This window comes from Zingiber officinale, chromosome 4B (genome assembly GCF_018446385.1).
Source record: "Zingiber officinale cultivar Zhangliang chromosome 4B, Zo_v1.1, whole genome shotgun sequence".
Lineage (NCBI taxonomy): Eukaryota > Viridiplantae > Streptophyta > Magnoliopsida > Zingiberales > Zingiberaceae > Zingiber > Zingiber officinale.
In genome coordinates, this window is record NC_055993.1 from 72,976,658 (window position 1) to 72,993,244 (window position 16,587).

The 16,587-nt window shown below is 34.5% G+C and overlaps 1 protein-coding gene across 2 annotated transcripts in view; it reads right to left on the reverse strand.

Annotated features, from left to right (window-relative positions):
- The window catches only part of LOC121975144 (acyl-CoA thioesterase 2-like), a 55,072-nt gene extending 38,821 nt beyond the window's left edge, over positions 1-16,251 (reverse strand). The window contains exons 1-6 of one of the 2 annotated variants that reach the window (XM_042526583.1): positions 16,109-16,251; positions 15,940-16,032; positions 15,219-15,286; positions 14,813-14,888; positions 14,206-14,252; positions 13,959-14,084 (exon numbers count right to left, since the gene is read on the reverse strand). In XM_042526583.1, coding sequence (XP_042382517.1) covers positions 13,959-14,084; positions 14,206-14,252; positions 14,813-14,888; positions 15,219-15,286; positions 15,940-16,032; positions 16,109-16,124 — 426 coding nt within the window. In that variant the 5' untranslated portion in view covers positions 16,125-16,251. Of the gene's footprint in view, positions 1-13,958; positions 14,085-14,205; positions 14,253-14,806; positions 14,889-15,218; positions 15,287-15,939; positions 16,033-16,108 lie in introns of both variants that reach the window. The other variant, XM_042526582.1, reaches the window with a different exon arrangement.
- Between the last annotated feature and the right edge of the window lie 336 nt (positions 16,252-16,587).

Here is a 16,587-nt window from a genome sequence, read left to right on the forward strand (position 1 = left end):
CTGGCTCATAATTTGTACAATATTTTCATATATTATTCTAAGCTCAGCTGGTATACAAAGATTCAAGATGTAAATAAAATGTAACAAACACAATGAATGTGGAAAAATCAAGCTTCCATGATAACATTAAATCTAATTCTTATTTAATGCATCGTAAAATATGATCAATTCTTTCTTTTCAATTATGCCATAACAATGGGCAACATGAGAGATGGATAAAAATAAGGTCAATATAAGAAAATTCAAAACCTTTAAAATTTATTATTTTTCAATGGACCAATTGTCATCTATCCAATGTGCAACACAACACACCCAAAGATACATATATATATATATATATAACTGTATTATGACAACTAATCCAAATATTAGAAGTTAGTGTTATTTTATATTTTTAAGATACAAAAATATTAATTAAATTTACCTCATGGAATATTTTTATTACATCAGGTTTCGCTATGTTCCTAGATACTATTCTACATTGAGGTTGTTAATGTCTCACAAAAATATTCAAAAGTGACTTGAGTCGGCCAATGAAAATGGTGATGCAAATGCCATAATAAATTTTATAATATCTTTTCTCACTTCCTCATTTGAAAATATGAGGTATGCATGCTCTCCACTAGTAATGACCTTCAGTTATCCTAGAACCTTGTAACTTTATGTGGTGATTAAGGAGGTCAATTCCACTAGAAGATTTGCAAGTAAGAACCTTCTTATAACTATTGCACTATGCTCTTTCTTCACCATCCTAAAGATGATGTTGCATTGATCCAAAAGTTGGGTGTAAAGCTTATAATTACAGTTTATGTTAACGTTATTTGAAGAGGCTCCTATCTTCATATGCTCTGTGAGTAGCCTCAAGCTCATCTCTCACTTTGACGCTTGCGACAATTCCTTCGACATGATGATGAGGATAAGGTTGTCATTGACTCTATGGGAGCTATTGGTAATTGTAGCCTTCAGGTCATGCCCCCATGCCAACTTGAGTAGCAACATCAAAGGGGATACACCGACCTAGCCACTAGGTAAAGTTTGTTGGATCTCTAAATGATACAAATACAAAATAAGTTGAGATGTGTACTTGTAGACCTAAGAAGACCCAACAGTTCTAGCCCTAGAGCAAGATGGTTCATGTTGTCCTACAATTATAATTTTCACAGGTGATGCATGAGAACCACAACTACAATTTTTCATTATATCCTAATATAAATTTTAAAAAAGGTTAATGAAAGATATTTTTAATAAATTTAATGCAATAATAAAAAAATTTTAAAAAATGATTTTTATCTTGATGTGAAAAGATGCATTGTCGAGGTGGAGAAATGCTTACAACGTTAGTGGCACCCCTATGAGCAATTATGAGCATTAAATAGGGAGATTATTATAAATTAAATAATAAAACAATAAAATTGAGATATTAGTAAGAAAACTAAAGAGAATGAGTTGAGAGAATGAGGCATGATGAATTGCGAATTGAGAGAATGCGAGTTCTTTGCACAAGGGGTGAGGGGTGTGATTCGAGAGTATTTATTGGGCAATTTTAGGAAATATTTAGAATGTTGTGAGGTTAATATGGTATTTTAGGCTAACGTTAATCAAAAAGCCCTAAAATAGTCATTTTTATTTAAGATCAAGGGTTATTTTAGTCTTTTTGCAAGTAACCTTATCCTAATCCTGGCGTGGGCCCAGTTCGGCATGGGGTCTAGCTTAACCTAGCACATAGGCTGAGACTCTACCAACTAGTTTGACAGTCTAGGCCAAGTTTGGCACAGCATGGTTCTATTTTTTGGGCATAGCCTAGACTATGCTAGGTCAAGGCCCGAACCAATTGACACTAATAGATACAACCACATAGTGTTTCCTCTTCCCCATGCCCCCAATTTGAGCCCCCTCCTTATCTGCTGATGTGCGCAACCTCAAGGTTGTTTCGATCTTCCTTTTCCAACGACGTGAGCTAGACTCTTCTCCTTGAAACTGTCAAATTTCTCTCCCTCCCCACACACAAAGCCATTAAATTTCCTTTTTCTCTCCCTTTGACATGAGCAACCTACAAAGCCCAAGCTAGGCTTCCTCTTCTCTCATAGACAAGTTTAATTGCTCAGACTCTTTTTCACATTTGTACTCATTTGTCATGTCATGTCATGTCAACATAGTTCCTAGACGTGTATATTGCCAAGTTAAGGAGTAACAACACATTCCAATGTATGGGTTTCCCAGCATAACCTACAAAATTTTTCCAACATTTACAATTGGTGCCTCTTCTCAAGCAGCAAAGAAATTCACTATATCCATGAACGAGGATTTCCATTATATGCTACAAATCTTGATCTGCATTGTTCCAAATTAATCGCTAATCACCTTCATCATATAAGAAAAGGGTAGGTCTCTACATACCAAGATGTATCAAATTAGTGTACCAATTAAGGAGTGTGTATGATTCCTTTTATAGAAGACTCCTCAATGTGTAACATTCGAAATTTGTGATTTTTTTAGTTTATAGTGAACCCTCGATCGCATATTTAATGTATACCAATAAGGAAAAAACTAAGATTTTAGATTTGAGTGTCTTTAAGCATATATCTAATCGTATTTGCTATTTTTCTAAACTTACACTAGTAACTTATTGCCAATGTCACCCTAACCAATGGATCATTATCATTATAAAGTGTATTTAACAAGTTAATTGATGCATATACGGTTGGTTTAGCTCAAGAATTATGAAAGAAAATTCCAATTTCAACATTAGAGGAGATTATGACACTTGAATGATTCAGATCTGTGAAAGAAACTTGAGTCAACAGCCAACAACCCATCTAATTACAATTATTAATTGGATACAATTACCAACGTTGTTTTAATTCTTTTCTTGAGAGATAACAAACTATTAAGCTTTTGGAAGGTCTAAGGCTTTTAACGTAAACTTTACAACTACTTTATTCTAGTTCAACATATAATTTTAAAAGAAAGTGAACTTAGTCAACAAGCACACATTGGAAAGTAGATGATGCAAACATTGGAAATAGGAGAATCTCGGAGCGTTTGGTTTATATTTTCATTTTTTGAAAAACAAGCGTTTTTTTTCTTAGAAAATGACTTTTAAACATTTTTTATTTTTCCATAAAATGATATCTCCTTTTCTAGAAAACAAATGTGGAAATTGCTAACCAAATAATATTTTTTATTTTCTTAGAAAATGAAAATAAAAAATTTACAAACCAAACGTTGCCTAAGGTTCTCAATTTTCCTATACTTGGGAAGTCAATTTTGCGTCTTGGCCGCCTTTGTTTTGTTCCTTATTAATGTTCAAAATTAATCTACCCCATGACTTTTCAGTTTTTCCATTCTATTCAAGAAGCTTGCACTAATTGTAAAATCATGTTGAATGCAAATGTCGCTTGTCAACTTCTTGAGTTCATCTCAAACTCTCGTTCTTATCACCTGTTACTCGAGTGTGGCAAAAAATCCTCGAGTGTGCCATCTCAACTTCTACAAGTATCTTTGAGTCTGTCTTTGGCATTATCACACGCAGTGACATTCTCTATCCCTTTTTATTTAGTATTATATATGGTATACAATACCAAGTCGTGCAGATCAGTACAGGTGGAATTTACTATTCTGCTCGCCAACAATAGGATGCAGGTTCACAGCTACCTTGGCAACCTTGCCAAGCCACCACAAGGTCGCTGCTTCACGACCTCGCAAGCAGTAGGAGGTCTTGTCTTTTTTTTAATTATCAATTTGTTTTGTCAACGGTAATTTCAATTCCTATCAAAGTCCTTTCCATCTCTTAACTTTTTCTCTTTCGTTAATTTTTTCCTCTAACATCATTAATGTGTATCCTCATATATCATTAATTTTTTTCCTTCCTTCATCTGTCCTCCTACATTGTTTTTTTTCTTTTTCCTCCTACATCATTAATTTTTTTTCCCTTCATCCGTCCACGTGGGTAAACAGAGAGAAATATTCCTTACCTCTTTAATAATATAATGATTAATTTTTTCACTACATCCATCCACGAGATAAATAGTCAACCAAAAACTCTTAAAGGGTGGTTAATTTTTTTCCCTCCTTCATCAGTTCATAAGGTAAATAGAGAAAAAAAAAACCCTCATAAAATGGAGAAAATAGATTCTTAGGAAAACAAAAATATATATATAATATAATTTCTAACCTTATAAAATATACAACTATGAATTTAATTATTGTATATATAAATTTAAACTTAAATTTAGTTTAAACCTACTTAATCCTACCATGCCTACTTGGACTTCAACTAATTTTAAATTGACTTTTACTCGATAAGCATCCAATATTTAGATAATATCAAAATTTGAACTCAACATTAAACATCTCAAATATAACTCAATGATAAGTATCAATAACAATCAAATATTAATAAAAATATTTTTTAATTAATATATTTATATTTAAAAAAGTATCAAAATTGTATTGACACGACACAATATGATACCGAAATCACATCGTTTTGGTCACAAATCAAAATTTCAACACGGCTAGAAAGTTTAAACCTTGGTATTATCCATCTATAGTTCCTGTCCATTATCTAAGTCAATCTCCATCATTGTTTTACATTACTAGTCCCATTTTATAATCCACTCCTAGGTCTCTTTCTTCTTCCTCTTCCTCTTGTAGATGAGTAACAACAAACACATTTTTCATACTTATGCCCATGCTGTGTCATGTTGATAGATGTACAGGTGGTGTATGTACCGAGTCAGAGTAACAAAGTATTCTTATATGTGGGAGTTTCCCTCTATAACATACAAAATTCCTTTGATTGTAGTTAGTGTCTCTCCCCAAGCAACAGAGACATCATATCCACAATCTCCTTCTCGAACAAGGACTTCCATCATCTGATATTAATCCTGATCCACATTATTCAAATCAACTACTTGTCACTTTCGTATTATAATAATAGGGAGGATCGCTACTTACAAAGATGAACTAAATTAGTATTCTGATTGTCTATGATTACTTCTATAGCAGACTCCTCAGCATGTGCCACCATGAATTCCCAGTTTGTAACTTCTTTAACCAGCAATATATAACAACCATAACAACTTCTGTTGATTAAATGAAGCAAGCTTCTCACTTAACAAAAGTGAAACATACCAACAGCTCAATATTGATTTCATTTTAAGCCATATTCAACTTATCCAATACCCAATTAGTAATTATATTAGATAATTTAAACCTATAATGATGCAAATTTATGATCTCATGTGACTACAACTGAAATCTAAAATGGCAATGTTTCTTTTCAATTTTAGTTGGTGAGAATTTGACCAATAGATTGGCAATGACCCTCCCATAAGTAATGTCTTCTTATTAGAATTTGAGCATTCATATTGTAACTTGAAATTGCTAGCATTAACAAAGGGTCTAACAAAGCATTAACTAAGACTTAAAGGAAAGTTTACAAAATGACAATTAGACCTGCTATATTATATGGAATTAAATATTGGGCTATAACTAGAGCAAATGAGCAGAAAATGAGAGTTGTAAAGATAACAATATTAAGGTGAATGTGCAGACATACAAAGATGGACAGGATAATAAATGAAAATATTAGAGAAAATTACATCTGTTAAGAGAAAACTCCAGGAGACACGTTGAAGATGATACAGACATGTACTTACACGACCAATAAATGTTTCAGTTAGACGATGTGAAACTATGACAAATGTGCATATAAGACGAGGAGGAGGTGAACAAAAAAGACTTGGTTTGCAACAATAAAAAGAGATCAAATTTATCTAAATACAAAGGATAGAGCCAATGACACATAATGATCCATACAGTCGAACCCACCTAGTGGGATAAGACTTGGTTATTCTTATTGTTTCTTAGTATCATAAACTTTAGTTGTGTATTTTCATCATCTCAAATTGATATGCAACCACCACTAAAGATTGATTTTGAGATTTATCTTTCTATATCTTATGTGAATAAAAAAGTAAATTATGCTAACACTAGTCTATATTTATGTATGACAATTTTTTTATGGATTAAAATCACTACTTCTTAATATACAAATAAAAAAATGGGAAAGAGAGGAAAGATTGTTTGCATATCAATGGTGGTCGCCTTTGAAGAAGACCGAAGGGAAATAAATTGTTGAAAAGGAGGATGCAAGGTTTAGGGAGTTAGGAAATAAAAGAGATTGTATTCGCTTAAGGGGGTTGTACTTGGGAAAAAAATGTGGGGCCATGAAGGGGATTGCAAGAGGGTGTTCACGAAACACCAATAACGGAGAGGTCTGAGAGGAGGAGAGGAGAGAAGAGAAGAGGGGCTACAATTGGAAGAAGATTGAGGGGAGACATGCAAGGATGGAGTGGGTCGCAGGATGTCAGGCTTTTAGATGCCCGAGAGGAGTATTTGAGAGGAAATAAAGGAGTGCAGGTGAGAGGTTCCAAGTGTAGGAGGTGCCCTATGTGAGGGGGGAAGGGTTGTTGGTCCGCTAGATATTGGTGTTGTAGAGAAATGGAGATGGTTGCAAAATAATGGGAAGTTGTTTTGTGATCAAGGAAAACTAGAGAACAAAACTTTTTCATTTTTACACAAAAGTCAATAAAAATTTTTGTGAAATGAGGAATTGCATATATTTATAGTGGTTCTCTTATATGTTTAAAAATTACAATAGCACACATGTCTTATCGTTCCATACATTGGTTCCACCTCTGTAAGGTACTCTTTATCAATTATTTTGTTCTTATACACCTCAATAAAATAGTATTGTTAAATGAAAGAATAAATATTTGATTGAGACTGCACGAACTTTATTTCTCTATTGGGAGTTCCTCTACTATTTTAGGATGATGTACTTCTCACAAAATGTTATCTTATAATTGCATGCTTTCCTTTGTTTTTCATGGTCAACTTCCTTCTGTCTTATCTTTTACATGTTATGCCATTTTCAATCTTAAACATCATATGTTTAGGTTTAGTTGTTTTGTCCAAATCTTATCACCATAAAAGATGATTGTCTCATAAATATATTGTGTGTTTCTTAAAGATGATTGTCTCTAAAAGGTGTGTGTTATTATTCTCCGAAATTACATAAACATTTGTTTTAACCAAGGTGGCATTTTTTTAATCTACCTCCTTTTTCTCCACCTCACTTTTCATGCTTAAGTAGTTAAGCTACTTTATATCCTATTCCATTGCCTATCCCACGATCTATAATTCAGAACGACTCAACAAAAGCTTTATCAATGTCGACCTACAATGGACAATACACAATAAAAGGCAGCTCAGTGCATGAAGCTCCAGCTAATGCTGGTCTCAAGGAAGAGTTGGACCACATTGGGTCTATAGTACGTAATCTTACCCTATATTGCAAGATGTTGTTTCCACGACTCGAACCCATGATCACAAGGTCACACGGCAGCAACTTTACAATTACACCAAGGCTCCCATTCACGATGGACAAAACACAATCCAAGCCTAATATAGCAATTCTGCAAGACTTTGCTGACCTACCAAAACCCTCCAAGATCTCAAACCATACATCCTTATTGTTATAAGGAAAAGCGCACACACCACCTTAGATCATCTTTCCCATCACATATTATATGTTTTCTTATAACCAAGGTTTAAAATTTCGACCCGTGCCGAGGTTTCGATTTTGGACCGGAATGAAACGATTTCGGTACCATATTGTGTCGTGCTGATATAGTTTCAGTATTTTCTAAATATAAAATATATTAATTAAAAAATAAAATATTTAACAGAAATATTTAAAAAATAAATAATATAAAAAATAATCTTTTAAAAAAGAAAAAGATATGAAAATAGATAAATAAATATTTTATTATAATTTTTAAATTAAAATAAAAAAATAAAATTAATTAGATAATGTTATTAGGGTTTAATAAAGTCTTTTTAGATTATCTCCATCGTAGCTAGGAGTTGATTAAAATAATTAACCTAAGTTTAATTAAAAAAAATCCGAAATCCGACACCACTCGCGAGCTCGCGCGATTTTGGCGCTGCCGCAGGATTACATGACCCCTCAACCATAGTCGCGGAAATTGCGTGACTCCTCTGGCATGACCACGATGGTCCCTTTGCAACGGCCGCAGGGTCGAGCGCAGCGGAAGGGTTATGCGACCTCTCCGCTGCGGCCACGGGGTCGCACAACATGTCGTTGCTATTGCAGGTCTAGTGATCACCCGTTTCGACCGTCTCAGTATGGTACTTTAAACCATGCTTATAACTAAAAAATTCTGTTTTTTTTTATCCAAGATAGAGGCAAACTATGCTTGATGGAATGGCACTATTGCACTCCAATGATATATTGGAAATAGAATTTTCATTCTAGAAAAATCTACAACTGAATGCAAATAGTATGCAGCCCCTAATGGTTTGATTGACTAGTCTAAAATTCAATAGTGGTAAAAGGGTATAAGCAGATACATCGGATTGACTAAAAGGGCATATTCTCCTCCTATTTGTAAGATTGCTTCAATTTGGATATCAAAAGGTTTTCCTCCATGGAGATCTTATTAGGAGATCTACATCACCTTATATGTAAATTGAAAAAATCAATATATCAATCATGGTTTGAAATCTCATACCGTTCCGGGTGAAATGGTCGAAACGTATCATTCTCATAAATTATCAAAATTTGATATTACTCGGCACCGAGAGACATTAATCATGTCGACAAGTATCATTTCATGTCAACACTCTCCTTGACATTCAAAAATTCAGATAATATTGTTATTATTAAGTAGCTTGTCTCCATATAAGATAATGTCAAAATCATAGCATTACAGATAAAAAATAAACATTAAACTTTGCTATATATAGTTATCTTATCTTTTTTCTTTTCTTCTTCAACTCTTTCCTCTTTCCTCTTTCCTCTTTCCACTCCTAATTTACCACTGACACCAAACATTGAAACACCAGCACGATACAACAATAGTATCATGTCAATCAAAAACCAAAACACCAGCACAGCTCAAGATAAGTCAAAAACCAACACCATCACAACTCAAGATTTCAAACCTTGATATCAACTAAAGCAGTCTTGTCTCCTAGAGCATGTTTTAGTAATTTCAGTTCCGTATTATTCAATCTAATAGAATCAAAATATTAATGATTCAATATTACGAATTACCTTAGTTTGAGAAGTGAATTCTCATTGTTGACTTAGATGACATTATTGTCACATAAGGTGACACCATAAGAATCAAAAGGTTGAAATCTTATCTCAATCAACAAATTTAGACTAAGGACTTGGAAAGCCTAAGGTTTTTTATGAGCATTGCAATTGCACAATCAAGGAGAGACATTTATGTATCATATGAAAAATATGTACTGATATGCTCAAAGATATGGATATGCTACACCAAACTCAATAACACTCTTATACATTTAAGCATTGGACAAACACAAAAGATTAGTCATTATCTAATCTGAGAAATTATATATTAGTTCAAAAATTGAATTATTTCACAATTACTAGACATAACGAGTGTGGTTAATAGTTCCTTGAGTCTCTTTATCGAGATCATTGGATGGCAACACTAAGATTCTTTGATATTTATCTCAAACTGAAATTATATTTTGTTTTAATATTGTGCTGACATTTTGATGTATGGTGTTAGTGACGAATTGGGAGTGAAAGGAGTAAAGAGATGAACCAGAAAAAAAAAAAGATAACAAAACTATATACTTAAATTCAATCTGTGTTTCATCTAGAATATTATAGTTTTGACAACACAAGCTAAAAAAATAAAGATAATATCTTAATTCATCTTGATATATTTTATAGCATACTAAGGGATGTCAAGTGTCGGCATGAACAATTGTCATCAACATGATTGATATAGCAACACGAGAAACATTGTTTGTGTCAAGTAATATTGAGATTTATAATCTATTAGAATGATATGTTTGGATCGTGTTGCCTAGTAAACGCGATACAAGATCAACCATGATTTAGAGATTGCTCTAGACAAGGGCCCCCTTTATTTTGTTAAGATCATTTTCAAATTACACAATATAATGCAATTAGGCACTTTCCCCCCTTCATAGATGATCTATTTAAGTATTGTGTTTTTGTGAGAGGAAGTAACTGAAGCATTTCCAATAAAAATAAGGTTACATCAAGGATCAACTCTAAATCCGTATCTTTTTATACTAATTATAGACGAACTCACTATACATATTGCATGTTGTTTGCAGATGATATTGTTTTGGTAGATGAAACATGTGAAAGAGTAAATAATAAACTAGAATTTTGGCAGGAAACACTAGAAGGGAAAGGTTTTAGGCTTAATAGAATAAAAAGATAGAATATATGGAATTTAAATTTAGCAATGTTAGACATAATGAGACAATTGTTAAGATAGGAGATGACGAGTTACCCGGAACCGAAAGCTTTATATATTTAAGATCATTTTTACAAAATGATAGAGAGATTGAGAGAGATATTTTACATAGAATACAAGCAGGATGGTTGAAATGTTGAAGAGTGTCAGGTGTTTTATGTGATAGTAAAGTACCTCTAAAACTTAAAGGAAAATTCTACAAAATCGCAATTAGACTTGCTATGTTATATAGAGCTGTTATGACTCAAGTACATGAGCAAAGATGAGAGTTGCCGAAATGAGGATGTTAAGGAGGATGTGTGGACATACAAGAATGGACAAAATAAGAAATAAGAACATTAGAGAGAGTCAGAGTTGCATCTATTGAGGGAAAACTCCGAAAGACACGTTTAAGACGATACGAGCATGTACTTAGACGACCAATAAATGTTCTAGTTAGGCGATGTGAAATTATGGCAAATATGCATATCAAATGTGGAAGACCAAAAAAGACTTGGTTAGCAACAATAAAACAAGATAAAATTTATTTAAGCATAGATGATGATATAGCGGGAGATAGAGATCAATGGCGTAAAAGGATCCATATAGTCGATCCCACCGAGTGGGATAAGGCTCGATTGTTGTTGTTGTTCTTGTGGGAGGAAATTTAGTATCTTTGAAAAATAAAAGGCAGAGAAGTGCAAAGGCAGAATATAAGACCATTACCACCACCACAACTGCCATAGAAAAGCTTGTTCGGCTCTAAGCAATTAATATTGAAGGTGGATATTTATCCTATTTAACCACTAGTTATATTCTGAAATGGCCTCTAACAAATCTTTTATAAGAGGAAAGAACATAGAAATAAATTGACATTTTGTTTCAGTATGTGCAATCTAAGGAGTTCATCATATCTATTCTTAGTGTCAACAATGGATTGGCAAATTAATTAAGTCCATAAGAGATCTTAGAATTGAACATATGTGTAATAGGTTAAGATTTTATAATATCCTTGAGCTAGATTAAAGGCGAGTATCAAGGTGTACAAAAAATATATAGGGCCTAAATGTATTTTTTTTATTAATCTAATGCACACGCCCCCACGCATATATATGTACATACAGGTATATAGAGAGTTGCCAGCAACCTCTCACAGCAGCTATTCCAATATGGCCGGACCATCATTCCAAATCAAATTGAACAACTTACCCACTTACCTACCGCTGAAGAAATCAAGGATGATTTATTCGACATTGGGGATCAACGGCCACCCAGTTCAAATGGTTATGAGTCGAAGTTCTTCAAGCATACATGGGATATAGTTAGTGCAGATTTTATTGCTGCCATCATGGAAGACTACTTTGCCAATGGAATCATACACTTATAGCCCTCATCCCCAAGTTCGCCCATGCTAGTAAGGTGACTAATTATCATTCCATTTTCTATTGTATAGTGTTATATAAAGTTATCTCTAAGATATTAGACGACTTTCTGACATGTTGGGTCACCTTCTCCATTAGTCTTCGTGTTTGTACAAGTAGACTTATTACTGGAAATATTCACTTAGCATAAGAGATTTTCAGGAAATATGGTCATAAGCGCATCTCACCACACAATATTTTGAAGATCGACCTACAAAAGGCTTTTGACTCGGCGCATTAGGCATTTCTACATGAGGCTCTCCTTGGATTGAACTTCGTGGAGCGTTTTATTGGATGGATTATGGAGTGTGTCACCACTACCTCTTTCTCATTGGCTATCAATGGTGGATCTTGTGGACATTTTCGAGGAGCTAGGGGGCTACAACAAGGTCCACTATCGCCCTATCTATTTGGTATATGTATTGAGATCTTTAGTAAGCAGCTGCAACAGCACACATCCCAGCCAGGTTTTGGCTATCATCCACAGTGTGCCCACCTCATATTAGCCCACTTGGCGTATCCGAATGACTTGCTACTTTTTAGCAGAGGAGATGCTACATCCGTTGGGACCCTAATCACATGCTTGCAGGACTTTAGGGAGACTGTTGGAGTTCATGTTAATCGCCTGAAGTCAAGCATCTATCTGGCGAGAGTTGATGACACGAAGCGCTAGAGGCTTATCTCCATCATTGGATTTCTAGAGGGTACCATACTTTTTCGATATCCGTGGATTCCGCTAGCTGCAATGCATCTTCGGATATCATATTACACCCCTCTGTCGAACTCCCTGATCCATTGGATCAACGCCTGGCCAGGGAGACATCATACGCACGGGCAAGGCGCAGTTTATCACATCTGAACTTCAGGACGTTGAATGCTTCTAGTTATCCATTCTGCCTTTACCTCAGGGCATCATTGATTGCATTTACAATATATGTAAGTCTTTCATGTGGACCGCCCAAGCATCCTCCTCTATTATGGGCAGATGCAAACCAAAGGACGAAGGCAGATTGGGGTTTTGGGACTTGCAAGCCTGGAATCTAGTTCTCTTAGCAAAGGTATTAATGTGCATACGGGAGGAGGACGTCCTCCAAATCAAGTGGGTACATCATACCTATTTGAGTCACATCTAGACTTGGGCATGGCAAGTAGCTAATTTGGATTCCCCTCTGATTAAGAGACTACTATGGATACAGGATCTCATATTAGTGGGTGTCGAGTCACTATAGGCTGCTCGCACCGACAGATTGGTTGGTACATGATGATGGAGTGGCTCGAGCTTACGACTTCTTTGGGCAGTCTAGTCCTAAGAAGGTGTGGGCCCAGATAATGTGGAGAGCTTACTTACAGCCCAATCATGGTTGACTCTCCACTAGAGATTGGCAAGATTACCTGGAAGACAAGCAGTGCACTTTTTGCGATCAGATGATGGATACACAGAAGCACCTATCCTTCATGTGCCCCCCCCCCCCCTATCGTGGAGTTGTGGAGGAGGATCAGAGATTGGCTTAACATGAGTTAGGAGATGTCCACCTACCGACAGACGATGCGAGTCTTCGGGCAGTATTACCGTGGGAGTAGGACTTTGACAAAGACACGTCATCTTGCCTTGTCTTTTATGATCCATTATGTATAGAGGGCCCGTAATTGTAGTTTCTTTGGTGAGGAACGGTTAGATGTTAAGAGGATATACAGCGTGTGCAAATCCATGTATACAGGTTTTTAGGTGTCTATTCAGATATGATACTTTATCAGACATAATAGCTCTTAAAGCCTCATTTTGTACATTTTGATACATGCTATACAATTTTTACGTATCCAAAAAAAAAAAAGATAAAGAGAGAGTTAGTGAGACGTGAATAGCTCCTAAAGCCTCATTTTCTACATTTTGATACATGCTATACAATTTTTACTTATCCAAAAAAAAAGGTATATAGAGACTTAGAGGGGACTACTTAGAAAATAGATTTCATGATTCTTCCCCAATAATTCACAAGGCTTTACAACAAGCTCTCAACAAATGCTTATGGACATGGAATATGCAGTAATGCTAGTCTGCTAGGTTATTATATCAATAGAGGGGACAGGGATTACATAAATTTCAAAGAACAGCTAAGAAGAGATAAGCAAGAGTCTATTGGAATACAGCATAAAACTTGTTGAAACTGTAAGAGATATGTAATTTTAGGCTTACATCTAATGGCTCCAGTTGCAATATATGCTCAACTAGAGAGAAATCTTTAGGGGTACCCTCGGCATTCCAAATTGATTTTGGTTGCAACAAATTACTATATCCATCTGGCAGTACTAAGCAGATCAGCTGCAATTCTCTAGCAATCAGCAAATCAAGCCTAGAACTTGTATGCCACATAAAAAGGGAGGAAAAACTCTCTTTGGAAAAGGCTAGAAATTTTGATCAAGCCTTTTAAAATTGGAAATACCTTAGACAATGCGACCACATTAGCTTGATTAATGGAACCACCAATACCTAAAACATGAAGTTAGAATTTGGAGATAAAAATTTAATAGAAGCACTATAAGCATCAAATTTATAATAGCACGAGCAACTATTAGTTCATTAAAGAGAGATCATTTATAGAAGAATGCTTTTGAAACAGCATGTAGTTCCTATCATCTGGAAAATATGTCTTATTTAATGTTTATGGGGAAATGATGAAGGAAATGAATTAGTTTAGCTAACAATATTCAGTAAGTTTGTGAAGGTATATTGTATGGAAATATGTTCATGACATCCTTAAGTGACAGTATAGTTGATTGCATAGCAGTTTTAACAACTACCAAAAACAACAATAGAGAAGTGCTTCACTACCTCAATATGTATAATTATGTAATGTGTCAAATAAATGAATCAAATAATACAGCGTCCTGCATCAAATTGTCTTGTATCTGTTTTTTGCAGCTTCTAAATAACAATGGAACTGTGCTTTGCTACCTTGATATGGAAAACTATGCAGTCTGTTATACAAATGGATCAGCTAATACAGTGACTGAGTCATATATGCATTAAAATAGGTAGCATACCATTACCAAAGTAATCATATTGCTTCAACTGAAGGTCTGAACGATTTCCTTCCTCAGAAGTACTAGATCTAGAAACCTCAGCCTGATAGAAGAAAAGATTGATGTGCAAATTTCTTATTACACTGGAACCATACAGTTTCAAGGCAATTATTTCAAAAGAATACTAAGAAATTCTAGATATGATAAGAAGCAGAAACAGGTAAGAAAAAGGAATTGAGTTGATTTCCATAGCAGAATGATCATAAGCCACAAGAAAACATATGTTGTGAAACAATGAAGGTATTTTAACTGAAAGGATGTGTGGATTATAACATGTAACTGGAAATTAATGAATTTTGCAATTCATAAGAGCAAGCTCACCAAGCAAATAGGAAACTTAGAATTCAAAATAATTCAAATGACAAAGATATACCTGACCATCCCAGATAAAGTAAAGGCCCAATCCACATTCCCCCTCACGAACAACATAGTCACCAGGTTCTACAAGGAAATGAGGTATGAAATTGTCAAAATACCCATAAAGAGCATTGTTTTCTACTCACAGGAAAAGATCCTCTAGCCAGAGTACACTTGAATGCACAAAATCTAGTAAACTGAGACTTTAAGAGCTCCAAAGTTCAAGAGAATTTTGCAGAAATTTGTAGTTTTTTAGATTTCAAATGCCAAAGACTCGTTAAGAAAAAACACTAGAATTATCAAAATACGTCATAATATTAACAGAGCGCTAAACCTTATGCTTTAACTCAAAAAGGATTCCAAAGTGGTGCTCAAATAGAATCAATCTAAAATTACTGAAATTTGCAAGAGTATAAGACTACGTTTACTAAAAACAAGAGAAGATTGTCCAAACAAAGTACTTGAACAGAATCCCATAACTATCAAAATGTCATCAAAAGTTGCAACAACATTCAAAGAGAAGGAATTTTTAAGTTTCGACTCCAAAGAAAAGAGAATTGGGGTGCACAAAAGAAACGCTCAAAAAGAGAACTAGAATTATCGAAATTGCAGCATAAAATAAGGCTCAAACAACACTAATTCTCCATCATGAAGTTGTATCCACAGTATGCTTGGGTAAAACAGTCCCACAAAGGGCCTTGTCAATCCAAATTGTAAGATAGCATAAATGAGACTACCATAACGCCTAACTTGGATGACGTCTGCGATCTTGCGAAGCGACGAGCTAGGGAGCCGCTGCAATAAAGGAACTTGCCCCAGGAACTCTATCACTGAAACGAGATCGGAGGCCAAGAAATTTCGCATCAAGAATCCAAAATTAACAAAAAGGAAGCCAAGGAGGCGTACATGTTTCCTGATCCATGAAGATATCCAGGAGCAGAGGCTGGATCGGAGCAGTTTTGTCGCTCTCGCTTTGCGCTAGTACGGGAAAAAGAGATCAAGAAGTCGTGGGGAAACAAACGGCGTTTTACTAAAGGCGCAAAATTCTGAAATTCCTCCCATCATAATTTTAATTTTTTAAAAGACACACTTAATTTCAAAAATATCTTTCTCGCCGTTCCACTTAATTAAAGTAAAAAAAAAAGTAATTTTTTATTTAAATAGAATCAAATTGAACCGATTCGAAACGAATTAAGAAAATAAAAATTAAAACTTTATTATTTCATCAAAAAGTTTTAATTGATACCCTTAAATAACTTGTTTTAAAAATATATATATATGATTAAATTCACAATAATCTTCTAAATTTATCCATATTTTTTAATTTTAAAATTTTAATAAAAAATTAAAAATATAAAAGAAGATTAATAAAAAAATATAAAATT